Source organism: Nymphalis io, chromosome 14 (assembly GCF_905147045.1).
Source record: "Nymphalis io chromosome 14, ilAglIoxx1.1, whole genome shotgun sequence".
NCBI lineage: Eukaryota > Metazoa > Arthropoda > Insecta > Lepidoptera > Nymphalidae > Nymphalis > Nymphalis io.
The window spans coordinates 11,536,911-11,552,358 of record NC_065901.1 but is presented as its reverse complement, the minus strand read 5'-3'; the positions used below and the strand labels follow the sequence as shown (position 1 = coordinate 11,552,358).

The 15,448-nt window shown below is 32.5% G+C and overlaps 2 protein-coding genes across 3 annotated transcripts; one reads left to right on the top strand and one right to left on the bottom strand.

Annotated features, from left to right (window-relative positions):
- The first annotated feature begins 124 nt into the window (after positions 1-124).
- LOC126773278 (D-amino-acid oxidase) lies at positions 125-4,438 on the top strand. The gene is made up of 8 exons (XM_050494102.1): positions 125-291; positions 708-811; positions 1,223-1,426; positions 1,822-2,047; positions 2,234-2,298; positions 2,500-2,617; positions 3,358-3,466; positions 4,247-4,438. Exons 1-8 carry the CDS (start codon positions 208-210, stop codon positions 4,348-4,350), a joined length of 1,014 nt encoding a protein of 337 aa, XP_050350059.1. The 5' UTR covers positions 125-207; the 3' UTR covers positions 4,351-4,438.
- LOC126773287 (omega-amidase NIT2) lies at positions 4,346-13,981 on the bottom strand. Of its 2 annotated transcripts, none has more exons than XM_050494117.1 (6): positions 13,746-13,981; positions 11,532-11,678; positions 5,986-6,170; positions 5,735-5,903; positions 5,427-5,660; positions 4,346-4,600 (listed from the first exon to the last, which is right to left on the bottom strand). In XM_050494117.1, exons 1-6 carry the CDS (start codon positions 13,756-13,758, stop codon positions 4,512-4,514), a joined length of 837 nt encoding a protein of 278 aa, XP_050350074.1. In that variant the 5' UTR covers positions 13,759-13,981; the 3' UTR covers positions 4,346-4,511. The 2 variants fall into 2 exon arrangements, with proteins under 2 accessions (XP_050350074.1, XP_050350072.1); XM_050494115.1 differs by having other exon boundaries at positions 13,624-13,767.
- Between the last annotated feature and the right edge of the window lie 1,467 nt (positions 13,982-15,448).

The window sequence follows — 15,448 nt, the reverse complement described above, 5'->3', positions numbered from 1 at the left end:
ATAATATTTATTATCATATGAGTCTATATTTGTCTTGCGTTAATATGTTTATATGACCTTTGTATATATGAGAGTAAGTGCCTCGTTGATAAGTATTAATGTAAAACTATATACCAGTATATTGTATAGCATTGTTTAAATCTTATTCACCGCGAAACATTTGGCGCGAGTTTATTTAAAATAATTATATTTTTTAAATGTAAAGTTATGACCAAAGTCGCCGTTTTAGGTGCCGGTATTAACGGCTTAAGTTGTGCTGTAAAAATAAAAGAAAAATATCCCAACGTCAATGTGAGTATTAACAATAGGTAATTCTTGTTATAACAATCTTGACTGCTTTCGTTATATGCCTGATCGGAGTTTGAATAAGCAATTGGTTTTAGTTTTTAATATTTATTAATCAAATCAATTAACAACAATATTTAAAATGATCAATAATTGTCGTACAAAGAAAAGCTTATATCTTCAAGAGATATTTTTCAGCCATACTAGAGTGGAAAACTGGTATGGAACATGGAAAATGGAATATTTATATGCACATCAAGACGGTTTTATAAAGATTTGTTGCTTTCGTGTTTCTCTCTCAAGTATCATATCTTGATTATAATGTTATAGAAAAGCTTTCTGAATAATTGTCTAGTGTGATAGGAATGAAGCCTACCTATTTTATGATGTGTATCTTTCTAATTTAGGTTATTTCTTTATAGGTAGTCATTATAGCAAATGATTTTACTCCTAATACTACCGGTGACGGGTCAGGGGGCTTATGGTATCCATATCTGTGTGGGAGTACACCACAGCAACTCTTGAGGTCAGTAAGAGGTTACTAGACTAGACTTATTTCTGTCTGATTCGTTCTCCTAAATAGGCATAAGGCATATGCTTCTTTAAGGCATAGAGTATCCCTAAATGACCTTTAGTAAAGAGACCTACATATGTGTCTGTGAGCACACAATTCGTTTGGCTCTCTCCTTATTAGTAGTATCCTCTTAAAAATAAGGATTCTGAAGTATATACGCTGCATTGCGGTATATCACTTATTGTTTTTATTAAACAAGCGGGATGCCTCAGTGGATTAACTCTATTGCAGCAAATGAAATGTTGTTCTATCTTGACTGCTTTTCTTATCCCAAATAAAGCCAATAATACTAGTTAAATATTATATTGAATGGGTCGAATAAATTTATTCGTAATATGTACATATTTATGTTATATTTTGCAGTAAATGGGGCGGTGAAACCTATAAATACCTGCATAAGCTTTGGCTAAAAGGCGGCTACGATGTTTCTCTTATGCCGATGCTCGAACTATACAGACAGAAAAGAGAACTGCACGTAGATGAGTGGGCTTCATCCGTATTCGGTTACCGGATTCTCGATAAACGTCAGTTAGATTACTTGAGCGGGCTGTACTCTGTTAAATATGTGTAAGTTATAATTACATTTTATTTGATCTTTTTATTTATAAAAATAAAAAAGGCCGACGTGCAATTGGGCCACCTGATTGTATATGGTCACGATCGCCCAAAGACATTGGCGCTGTAAGAAATATTAACCGTTCCTTACACCGACAATGTGCCAATGCTTGGGAACTAAGACGTAATGTCCCTTGTGTCTGTATTTAACTAGCTCACTAACCCTTCAACGTAACACAACAATATTAAGTACCTACTTCTGTTTTGCGGTAGAAAATATGGTGACTGGGTGGTATCTAGCCAGAAGCGCTTGTGCAAAGCTGTGCTACCGAGTAAATTACAACCATATACGATTACCTTATTACGACATCATCTTATTAATCTGATGAACATCGTATTTTTCTCAGAGTCGGTCGCACTTTTACAACTCTTGTTGTATACCCACCAACTATTCTCGCCGATATGTACAGACGATTTCAACAAGCGAAAGGGATTACAATACAATCTAATATCACCTCTTTGAGTGATATAAAACTAAAGGATTATAACGTAGTTATTAACTGCATGGGTCTTGGATCAAGAGATGCAGTTCCAGACCACAAAGTGATACCAATCAGAGGGCAAATATCACGAGTGAGTGTTGAAGTTTAGCTCTTTACTCATTTTTTTTTTATATGAAATACTTATTTTAATTATTGGCATTTTCGTGAGAATGTTTTAGTAATTATACGAATGATGTGAAGTTCATTGTATTGGTAATAAAACCTGTAAAATAAAAACGCCATGTCCATACGAAATATTAATTAATTACGTTTGCAGATTTCCGCGCCTTGGATAAACCATACAGTTGTAGACGAAGATACTGGCAACTATATTATACCAAAGTAATATATACATTATAATACATAATTTATATGTTTCAGAATTTTGATATCGTTCCTTATTCTTTTTATATCATTAATGTAACTAAAGTACATAATATATACTTTTACTTTATAAAGTAATCATGAAGAAAGCCAACAACTTACTATAATTTATCCCTGATTTCAATTTCTACAAATTAAAATCATTAATATTTGTTTTAGCGTATACAACTGTGTTTTGGGTGGTACTCACCAGGAGAATAATTACAATAGAGATCTCGATGATAATGACACTGATTTCATTTTAAACGGATGTATGGAATTGATGCCGGGAATTAAAGTTTGTATAGTAGTACACTTAAGATGAGTTCTTCATGGTGGCGAAGTTTATTGGTGTTAGGAATATGTTAAATATTTAAAAAGTACTAAATACTCTATGGTTTTATCCCAATAGCCTTGATATGATAACCGTAACAGCCTGTGCATGTCTCACTGCTGGACTAAAGGCCTCTTCTCCCTTTTTTTGAGGAGAAGGTTTGGAGCTTATTCCACCACGCTGCTCCAGTGCGGGTTGGTGGAATACACATGTGGCAGAATTTCAGTGAAATTAGACACATGCAGGTTTCCTCACGATGTTTTCCTTCACCGTAAAGCACGAGATGAATTATAATCACAAATTAAGCACATGAAAATTCAGTGGTGCTTGCCCGGGTTTGAACCCACGATCATCGGTGAAGATTCACGCGTTCTTACCACTGGGCCATCTCGGCTTGATATGATAGATAAGCATTAAATATATCAAATAGATGTACATAGTGCAGTTAAATACGCAAGACGGAAGATTAGTAACAATAAACAATTAAGTAGCTATTGTATAAGTACTTGTTTTAAGCGTTCGGTTTTTGCAAAAAGAATAAGTTTTTTTCCAGTTGCTACTTGTTGTTTGTTGTTATGTTTTTTGAACAATTTCATATATTCTTTGGTGTTGACATCATTTTTACCGACAAAGGCATTACAAATAATTTTTTAATGAAATAGGTACAAGCTAAATCAATCTTCATTTGCACATTTTGATTTCAGCACGCAAAACTTATTACTCATTGGGTAGGTTTGCGACCGGGCAGGGAAAAAATTAGACTTGAATCGGAAGAAAAAGACGGTAAATTCTACATTCACAACTATGGACATGGTATGAAAAAAAGCATTGACTTCTTTTAATCTTCTTATAAGTACCTAAGCAATATTTTATATAGGCTAGCTGTTTACACCCGATGAAAGTAATTATTCAGCCTAAGGTTTGTCTAGAAGACGCCTATTAACTCATTGTTTGAAGTACTATTCACTCTTGAATTGATTTTTTTTAGTATACCGAAATCGACCTTATTAATATTTAAGAGTAAAATGACAGTAACATTATTTTTATATTCATGTCATAGCTTTGGAAGCTAGTCCTTAATACCTAAGTTAAAGCTTTATTTAAAAATAATGTAACTTATTATTGACAAACAAAACCTCAAAAAGCTCATTAATATAATTGCCATAACATTATTTACTTAGTTTAAATTCACCTGTTAGTATGTGTTTTTTTATAGAATAGGAAGGCGGACGAGCATATGGGCCACCTGATGGTAAGTGGTCACCAACGCCCATAGACATTGACATTGTAAGAAATGTTAACCATCGCTTACATCACCAATGCACCACCAACCTTGGAAACTAAGATGTTATGTCCCTTGTGCCTGTAATTACACTGACACGCTCAACTATCAAACCGGAACACAGCAATACCAAGTACTGCTGTTTGTGTGAGTCAGATTATATATAGAGTATGAAATTCATATTTAATAAACAACCAATTGAACCAGTTGGTAATGTAGTAAATTATATTAATTTCAGTTGATTCGATAAAATAGAACTTTATAAATAAACAGTTATTAAATCACACAGAATTATTACATTTGTTTTTCAGGTGGAAGTGGTTTAACTTTATTTTGGGGCTGTGCGTCTGAAGTTCTTGAAATATTCGACAATTACATGAAAAGGAACAAGAAGAAACAAAAATCAAAGCTCTAAATATATTATTTATTAACATTAAAAAAATATCCACTGTACAAATACAATAGTAAAAATGTAAACATTAAATAAAATTACATATTAGAAACAATAGTTTCAATTCTTTTGTAGCATTAATATAAGTGATTAATTTTTGGTTTACAGCTTGATATTATATTTCATTACTTTTTATGGATCGTGTCGTAGATGTCCGTTCGTCTCTGAACTCTAATTGGTATTTGTTTTCGGACCTCTTCTACCAAACTTAAATCTGAAAACAAGAAATATAATATATTATCTATAGCCTATTTCAATCACATGATTAAAGATTAATAAGCAATCTTGACATTGGATTGACGCGATATCATTGGTCGAGATCTTGATGTATGTCAGCTGTTATAGGAATTTTGGAAGCAAAATTAAATATAAGTATTGATATATTTTAAATAAAGATATATTAGTCAAGTAGAAGTGCATAACCGGGAAACCTGCATGTGTCTAATTTCTCTGAAATTCTGGCACGTGTTTTCTACCAACCCGTATTGGACCAGCGTGGTGGAATAAGCTCCAACCTTCTCAAAAAAGGAGAAGAGGCTTTAGCCCAGCAGTTATATATATATATATATATATATATATATATATATATATATATATATATATATATTATAGGCTGTTACTATGTAACAAATTGCATGGGATGTGTAAATCTAAGGTTTATTTATCTTTATTCTGTATACGAAGCGACACGGTATACGAAATCTTGGAGTTACACTTGAAACCTCTCCAATTGAAAAATAGTTTCGCTCAACCCCATTTTTTTCTATCTATCCCTTATTAAAACAAGTTTATTATATCCTAGACACGCTTAGGTACATCAGAGCGGAGGTTCCTGTCATGACGTCATGTCATGCCTGACGCATGTTTAGTTACTCTCGAGGTGTAGTTGTTCAGTTTATTTATTTAAGGTATTTTTTTTCAAATAGAATGTTGTTAATTGTTAGTGTAAATTGTGCGACATGCGCTGCGCCAAATGTAAGCCCTTTTGTATTGAACAGTTACTTAGGTACTAAACATAAGATAAAACAACCGCTACTCACCGAGGTCCGCGACGAGGGTGTCTGGCCTGTGGTCCAGATGCGCCACGAGCGTGGCCCACGGGTCCACGAGCGCCGAGTGCCCCCACGCCACGTAGCCGGCGTCGGGGTCTCGCGCGGGGCTCACCAGCGCCACCCACAGCTGCTCGTCGTTGGCCCGCGCGCGCGCCAGTAGCTCCCAGTGCTTGGGGCCCGTCGTCATGTTGAAGGCCCCCGGGTACACGAGCAGCGAGCATCCTGACATCATGCAATGACTGTATAATATAACGAGTGTAACTCATTTATAAATTATTAAAAAAATTCAATCATACCTTGCTTGGCCATAAGGTGGGCCAATTCCGGAAAACGCAAATCGTAGCAAATTCCGATGCCGATCTTAACTCCTTGGTATTCGAATGTGGTGATTTGGTCACCAGCGCTCAAAACCTCCGACTCCTTGAAAGTTATTTTGTTTGGAATGTCGATATCGAAGAGATGCATCTAGAACATAAAAATGGAATTTAGTAAAAAAAAAAAAACTATACAATTTTGTTTATCTCTATAAGATGACTGATTCGGACACCTTTCTATGCTGGGCCAATAGTTTCCCACTACCGTCCCACACTGTGCACGTGTTGTACAGCTTATCGCCGCATCTCTCGGGGACAGTCCCCCCCACAACACACACACCTGCCTCAGCTGCAGCTTTGGACAATGCTCTGCATGTTGCACCAGAAGGCACTTCTTCAGCATACTCATCAAAATATTCTAAAAATAATTGATAAGCTTATTAATTTACTGTATAGTGCTGTGTGTGTGTGATTATAATATTAGGTCCTTACACATGAAATTTGCGTTTTGTCGTACTGACCACTTTGATCTGAAATATCTCCTCTTTGGTTAAGAATTCCAAATTCAAATTTATAAATTCATTTAGCTGGTACATTTGAGTTTTGAAAACAGTCATTCATTTGTTTTTTCCTCATGATTTTTTTCTTTGGCGTCGATTATTACCGCACAATGGAAAACATGAAATATCGGTATATTTACGAGTACGGGTTCTACCGTGGCACCAGTGCTGCAGAAACAGCTTGAAGGGTTAATGTCATGTACGGCGCTGGTGTCGCAAAAGAAAGCACGGTACGTTTTTGGTTTCATCGTTTTCGTTCTGGAAATTTCAGCCGGAAACCAAAGTGGAAAATGAAGAATTAAAGGCTATTGTGGAAGCGGATACATCACAAAGCATTTCAGAGATAGCTGCAGGCTTCGGGGTAAATGACAAAACTTTATTAATCGACTTGAAGCAAATCGGGAAAGTAAAAAAACTTGAACGATGGGTACCTCATGAATTGAGTGAATCGAACTTTCAAACACGCGTCGATTGCTGTGTTACTTTGCTCAACCGACACAATAATGAAGGGATTTTAAATCGAATCACTTGTGATGAAAAGTGGATACTGTATCGGATAATCGGAAGCGCTCGTCGCAATGGCTTAACCCTGGAGACCTAACCAAATCCTGCCCTAAACGAGAATTGACTCAGAAAAAGTTACTTGAAACACCAAATCAACAACAGCATATAAAAATTACGTAGCGAATTAGCATCTCGAGTACAGAAAGGAGAAACCGACCTTATCATAAAGTATATTAAGGGGATACCTAAAATAATTAAAGATAATTCAAAAAACGAAACCCGCTTACTTTTAACACAAAAAATATAATAACTAGACAAGAACATATTCCAAATATTACCTATCAGAATCTAAATTGTTATGAGGATATACACAAAAACAATTCGTCATTAAAATTTATCTATGCAAACATAAGAAGCCTAGTAAAGAGTAATAAATTAGATGAATTAAAAACCTTAATAAAATCTACACAAACAACTATACATATAATTCTACTGACTGAAACGTGGATAAAATCAGACTTGGACGCATCACTGCTCCAAATTTCTGACTATACTCATGTGTACAATTATCGAAAAAATCGTATTGGTGGGGGAGTGTCTATTTATATTCATAATAGTATAAAATTTGAAAGCACCACTACAATCAATAAAAACGAAAACTAATTTCTCTGGATATACTTAAATAAATATGCCTTAAACATTGCTGTTATATACAAGCCACCGAACACAAATATCAGTGATTTTTTAGAAACCTATGAGCAACAGCTAACTATAAAACGTAGAAGTTTAATCTTCGGTGATTTTAATATCAACCTATTAGATGAGGGTGACCGGAATACAAAGGATTACAATTCTATTCTGAATGAAACCGGCTTTCATATTTTAAACAATTTAAGTGAAGATTACTGTACACGAGAGACTGTAACCAAAAAATCCATTATAGATCACGTTTTGACTAATATACCAGAAAACATCTTTCACATGGCTGTATTAGACACGCCTTTATCGGACCACAAACAGATATATTTAGATATTAAAATGACAAAACAACAAATGAAAAGAGACAAACGCGAATACTTAGCAACTAATTATGAAGCCCTATACAAATCAGTCAAGGACACTCCAATCGTAAATGAACAATGCATTTATGAGATTTTGGAAAACTATATCATAACTAAAATTAAAGAAAATAAAACTATAAAAATAAAAGTTCTAAACAAACCAAGAGAAGACTGGATAAATAGGGCTGTAATAAGTAGTATATTTAATAGAAATATTGCTTGGAGTCACCACAAAAAAGATCCTAAGAATTCTGAAATTGAATCGATCTACAAAACAAAAAGATACGAAACCTTTAAAACTATACGAAACACAAAAAATATATTCTATTGCAACGCTTCTAACAGGTGTATTAAGCGGCCGAATAAAATGTGGACTTTAATCAACAGTCTCGTTAGGAACAAAATTAAAATTGATATTACGCCTCCCCGACTTATTGTAAATTCCACTAACATAAACAATCCGAAAGAGGTTTGTCAATGTTTCAACGATTTCTTTTCCACAATTGGTTCTAATTTAGCGAACAAAATAACACAAATACACAACCAACACCACTTAATACACTACAGTCGTTTCAACCAGCCACTGAAAAGGAAGTAATAAAAATAATTAACGACTTGGACTCTAATTCTAGTAATGGAGTTGATAATATTAGTATTAAAGAAATTAAATGCATTAAAAATTTAATAGTGCCTAATCTGACAAACTGTATGAACAGATGCCTTGAACTAGGAACATTTCCAGATACTTTGAAAATTGCTAGAGTAACTCCAATATATAAATCAGGAACAAAAACGGACCCGAGAAATTACCGACCAATATCTGTCTTACCCGTTTTATCAAAAATTTTAGAAAAACTAATATATACCCGCCTAAATAATTACCTATATAAAATTAATTTCTTATTCGAACAACAATATGGTTTTCGTCCTAAATATAATACGCTGTCGGCGACTGTTGATCTGGTTAGCAAAATAAGAACTGCATTAGATAATAAAAAAATAGCTCTCGGTGTATTTATAGATCTAAAGAAAGCTTTTGACACAGTCAGCCATGCCCTATTACTAGAAAAACTAAGAAACATAGGCATCACAGGTTCGTCTTATAAAATCTTAGAATCGTACTTAAATAATCGCATGCAAGTAGTCAAAAAAGGAAATTTTAAAAGTAACCCTGCAAAATTAACATATGGAATACCACAAGGCTCGATTTTAGGACCGTTACTGTTTTTAATATACATAAACGATATTAGTAACTTAAATATATCTGGAAATATTACACTCTATGCCGACGACACTTGTCTTTTTTATTTTGGCCAAGATATAAGAAAATTAATAAATGAAGCTCAAAATGATTTAAACACAGTTAGCAACTGGTTTCTCGCAAACCTTTTAACAGTAAATACTAATAAGACATCTTACATGATTTTTGCACCTAAAAATAAATTTATCCCAAATATTGATGAGCTTACAATATGTAACAAGCCAATCCAAAAGTCTAGCCATGAAAAATATCTAGGCCTTGTAATAGATAGCAAGTTGACATGGCAAAGTCATATAGATCACGTTAAGACTAAAATTTCACCCTTAATAGGAGCATTACGACGAATATCAGCCTGTATTCCTATTAAAGTACGTCCAGTAATATACAATACCTTAGTAAAACCACATTTGGAATACCTTGTTGAAATTTGGGGAACAGCTGCAAAGACAAATTTACAAAAACTACAAACTCTCCAAAACAAAATTATAAAAGCACTATACAAATACGATTATTTGACACAAACTGAAAAAATTTACAAAGACACCAAAATTCTTAACATTAATCAACTATACACTCTTAAAACTGGCATTCTTATTAGAAAAATAATCACTCAAGAGATACACTCCCAAATACACTTTCATAAGAAAACTCATACACACTACACAAGGAGACGAAACAAATTAGAGTTGCCAATAATTAGAACTAACTATGGAAAGAGGGATGTTACGGCTTCAGGAAGCGCCTACTAAATAAATATAGCAATTCCGCATACACTAATTCATTTTACATTACTTTTAATTTTTTACCTACCTACATAAATATTTTTGTTTTTATATAACTTTTTACTATCGAACGAACGCTGTGTCTCTGTATCAAAAGTGAATAATGTACTTTTACTCCGAGGTTAAATCGTTTGATTTTAACTTCCATTAGAACCCACTAAAGTTCTAACAAGGGATATAATGTTCGAAGGAGTGCAAATTTATAATAAGTTACCCGATGAAATTATAAACAGTGAAAGTTTTACAATATTCAAGAATCGCCTTATCAAATATATACAAAGTAACTATTACTAAAATAAATATCAGTTAATGTGGTCTCACCGCTATGCGTTGCATTGTAAGTTTTTATAGCATGCGTAATTATTACTTTTCTAATACTACCTACATCTTTTTTAATATTGTTAACTACTTTAATTTACTGTATCCGAGACACTATCTTTATTTTTAACTTAAATTAACGTAAAAAATTGTATATTTCTCATTTTAAGTGAATTTTTTGTATTCTTTATGAGAAATAAATGTCTATAAACCGAAAAAGTTACTTGTGAGTGTTTGGTAGACTAGCGCCGGTGTCGTTCACAACAGCTTTCTAAAATCTGGCCAAACGATTACGGCAGATATTTACTGTCAGCAATTGCAAAGCATGAAGGAAGAACTAGCTGCTAAACAACCGAGATTGGTCAATCGCCCTAGGCCACTGCATCTTCACGACAACGCAAGACCACACACTGCACAACAAACAACCACTAAGTTAGATGAGCTACAATTGGAACGTCTGCGACATCCACCGTACTCCCCGGACCGTGCTCCAACAGATTATCATTTTTTCCAGAATTTGGACAACTTCTTACTAGGAAAAAAATTCAACTCCGATGCGGCAATCCAAATTTTAGTAAAGGGATCAATGAACTACCTATGAGATGGCAAAAGTGCATACATAACAACGGTGCATATTTTGATTAATTAAATATATTTTACAAAAAAAAATTGACTTCATATTCCTCCCGTATAAAACGCCAATTTCATATGTAAGGACCTAATACTTGTACTAAAATAGCGTTAGAGGTTCCTAATTTGAACAATTTGGAATTAATTCTCATAATAAAATATTATGTGCCTCTATGTATAATCTTGGCCAAGCAGAATTTTATGTTTTATTACATCCCTCTAGTAATTTTATTTGTTGAATGAACCAAATTACAAAATACAAAAAAAAATTAGATGCAGACAGCCTTTTTTATTAAGAAATACCACAAATATAAATTCCTATAATAAATTCCTGAATTCTCTCAATTGTTCATGATTAGTTAAACACTTTATTTACATTATCACTGTATTAATATTTTTTTGTTTATTTAAAATTACATTAGACATAATTCATGCCATGTCAGGCATAGTTTTTACTGATATTATTCATTAGTATGGCAAATAAAAAATATTAAAATTTTTGTCCAAAATTTTTCGCCACTCCAGTAATCTATTTAAATCACAAAACTGCGAGGAACATATTATCTCGCAGCGGCTACATTAGATTAAATATAAAAATCAAAAGTGCTATGTTAACAATACAAGTTTATAAAAACTATAAGATGGTCATATTGCAATACTAACTTGTCCCATAAGGAGAATTGAAGCACTCTGGTAGGGCTACCAGTTGTGCACCCTTTTCCTTAGCTTTGTGTATCTCACTGACAGCAGATGCAACATTTTTTGCTTTGTCCGGGCCCACTGCCAATTGTATTAGAGCTATTTTAAAACCTAAAACAGAAAATATTTATTTAGACTTAAAAGCTCTTCTAAAAAATAAATGCATGCATCGCAATACTAGTTACGAGAGCATTTGTAAACAACAATGTTCATTCGGCATTTGTACTTCATTTAGTTATGCTAAAAAGATGTCTAGAGTGGACCACAAATTTATCAATACCTGGTGGGCTAGCCAAGGAATTTTGTCATGCCTTAAGATATAATGATGCCCCACATAATGATCAGTTATGTTTTAAAAATATAATAAATATATTATTTAGCACTAGAGTGCAGGTGCCATTTCTTGACAAAAGAACCCAATAATGTTTTATTGGCTGAATCAGTTTGAACCTCAGAACCATGAGTATTTTATAGCCTTATGAATTACCCAATACACCAATGAGGCAATAAGTAAGTTAATATCAAACTGATGAAGAGAGGCAACATAAACAAATCATTTTAATTAGAAAATATTCGTAGAATATCTTGTACATGTACATATTTATCATTACTTCAATATTTTTAAATATATGTAAACCAGATGTAAATCTTTCGACAAAAGATTAAAATTTATAGTTGACAGACTAATCATACGTAGTAATACTGTTTGTTGTTTTAGTTAAAGATCAGAAGTTTAGTTTCAAGAGTATACTCTTCAATCTACCTTCAATGATGATAGAATAAAAAAGGGCCAAAAAAAACATTTATGCAAAAATTAAATCATGATTACACTCAATTACCCAATTATACTTTTAAAGAACAAAAGATAACAATTTTGCATTGCTAAAACATAGATTCAACCATAACACACATACACAAAAGTCGCAAATAACACACACTTCTTTATTGCAGTTATGTCTCTTATATATAATGATAAATAATTATATTTAAAAATGAATTGGTATCATACAAGTTGATATAACTATTCAAACAATATAGGATTAAAATTCTGTGATATATAAAAAACCTAAGTTTTGTTATTAACTCATTGTTTTATCAGTGTGTTATTAACAAACAATAATATATGTAAATGAGAATAATAATGTTTGCTTATCTCATACACTTGATATAAACTGTTAATTTTACTGATATAATGATGCAATATAAATATCTATTTCTTTATTCAAATATGGTTCAAAATCAAGGAATTGAGGAGCATAGATATTAAAGTATTTTTTTTTTATAAATTAGTTTAGTGATAATGTACTGATACTATGATGACCATACATTTGGCTTGTAATAAATAGTTGGGCTCTATTAACATTTAAAATGTACACAAATCTGCAATCTGAAGCCACCTCTCCTTTTGAGAAGGTTTGAACCACCATGCTGTTCCATGTTGGTTGTGCATACAGGTTGGATACAAATGTGTAGTTTTTCTACTGACACATATATATATTCTCCTTCACCATCGAGCACAATATGAAAATTCAGTTGTATTTGCCTAGCTATGAAACTACAATCTTCTGTCAAGATTTTTGTGTTCTAACCATTGGGCCATCTCAGCTCATGCCTTTATAAAAATAAAATATGCCTTAGGCCATAGGCTTTACATTTCTTTAAATTTTTCAATGACCACCACATTTTTCCACTCAATTGATTAAGTATAACAAATTATAAAATATTAAATTGTCTTTATTTTACTATGACTAGCAATTAAAATACATAACTTTTATGATATAATAATTTTAGCACTTATTTACTTTAGGAGAATGTAATTAACAGTAAGTGGGAGATTATTTGATATTAATTAAAAGTCTTACTTACTATTTACTTAATTAAAAGTCAATTATGTATTATTTATATTCTACATATTAGCAATTTCTACTTATATTATAAATTTATATGTTATGCAAATTACCCATGTTAAGCCTATGCGACACGTGTTATTGTAAGAAACTAATAGTTATGATACTGTAAGTTGTTTTTTTAAACAAAAATATTGTTTATACTATACCCTTCACATGGATTTCATCTTTTTTGAAAAATCGTGGATGCACCGCGTCCGTAGCACTCTCACACATTTCAATAATTATTTTAATATTTTCAGTAATATACGATTTCAATAAAACATATTACCTTTTTTTAACATATTTGAATAGTTGTAGATTGAAGTAAATTATCACCGACTAATTTCAAATATAAAAAGTTATGAACACGTCTAATGTTTATAAAAACGTTTTATCGTACATAAGTATGATGTATTATTACTATAATTAATATTATAATATAATATCCCCAGTCTAAAAAATAGAAACTGATCAGTCAAACTGAGAAGTAAGAATGTTTGCCACAGTGGTCTCGATGTTGTCAGAAAGTGACATTATATTGACCGAAGAGTGAAATATCTATCATAAGCAAGGCAGTGATGCCAACTCCTACAGAATGTTCCCCCTAGGACCAACTTCAAATTTCCCTAAATGTCGATTAAGAACCCCTAATTATTTTGTTGTACACTCCGTTTGAGAGGTAATTTCAAGTATAAATTAAAAATATATTCAAGAAGTATAAAGTTGCTGTTGTTTTTATTCAGGTGCATTTTACACATTTACATACATTAATTAATGACCTAATAATATTAATGATGATAATAATGAAATTAAACGATTTTTTTTTTCATTCAGTGACCAGAAATCGAACACCGGGCCTCCTACGTGTTGTACAAGCAAGCTGACCGTTAAGCTATTATTTCAATCTCAATATATTATAGTTTTTTGATATTTCATTTATAGCCACGCTTGGAGTTTATATTTGGTTTAGTTTGTTAGTTGAGTTCGCAGTTTAATATAAATTTTATAGTCTTGCGTTTTTTTTAAGGAAAAAAAAACTTTAATAATAGACTCCCTAAAAACTCATTGCACATCTTGATTCCCCCAAATTTGGGAGGAAAACCCCGAAGTTGGTATCATTCACAAGAGGGCATCAAAGACAATAGTTGGTAAAATACCTAAAAATGTAGTTTAAAATAATTAGTTTGTTCGAATTTTTTAAGTATAGGAACATTTACAAACAGAAAATTATGAATGAGGTTGCCATAACAATACTGGAACAAAGATAAAAAGATATCGTGATTTATTCTTTGTATGAAAATATTAACAAATGTTGTATCTCTGATTATGGGCTAGTTAATGTAGATATTCTAGGATTTACGAACAAAAATAATTTATATTTACATACACTATGACTTAGAACTTAATATTCTATATATGTGACTTCCTAAAAATAAAAATATTATGAACCTTTCATTAATTTAACTAATATAATAATTAAAATTCAAAGAAACTGATATAACAATAATATATTGGACATTGATATTATTGTATTTAATGTGCACGTTATTTATCGTTACGCTATTTACAAGCCGAGATGGCCTAGTGGTTCGAACGCGTGAATCTTAACCGATGATCGTGGGTTCAAACCCGGGCAAGCACCACTGAATTTTCCTGTGCTTAATTTGTGTTTATAATTCATCTCGTGCTTGACGGTGAAGGAAAACATCGTGAGGAAACCTGCATGTGTCTAATTTCATTGAAATTATGCCACATGTGTATTCTATCAACCCGCATTGGAGCAGCGTGGTGGAATAAGCTCCAAACCTTCTCCTCAAAAAAGGGAGAGGAGGCCTTAGCCCAGCAGTGGGACATTAACAGGCTGTTACTGTTATTGTTACTGTCGTACTCAAATCCTCCTCCTTTGCACATGCATTAAAGACTATGCTTACATCTTTGGTTTGTTAGCCTAGCGATTAGTATTTAATAGTAATTAAAAATACGAAAAAGTAT

Bases quoted from the DNA above. Each gene is read 5' to 3' on its own strand.
- LOC126773278 (XM_050494102.1), top strand. From the start codon at position 208: ATGACCAAAGTCGCCGTTTTAGGTGCCGGTATTAACGGCTTAAGTTGT. The intron at 292-707 runs GTGAGTATTAAC...ATTTCTTTATAG, and splicing joins AAAAATATCCCAACGTCAAT to GTAGTCATTATAGCAAATGA. The intron at 2,299-2,499 runs GTAATATATACA...TATTTGTTTTAG, and splicing joins GGCAACTATATTATACCAAA to CGTATACAACTGTGTTTTGG.
- LOC126773287 (XM_050494115.1), bottom strand. From the start codon at position 13,690: ATGTGTGAGAGTGCTACGGACGCGGTGCATCCACGATTTTTCAAAAAA. The intron at 5,661-5,734 runs GTATGATTGAAT...GCATGATGTCAG, and splicing joins CCACCTTATGGCCAAGCAAG to GATGCTCGCTGCTCGTGTAC. The intron at 4,601-5,426 runs GTGAGTAGCGGT...TCTTGTTTTCAG, and splicing joins CACCCTCGTCGCGGACCTCG to ATTTAAGTTTGGTAGAAGAG.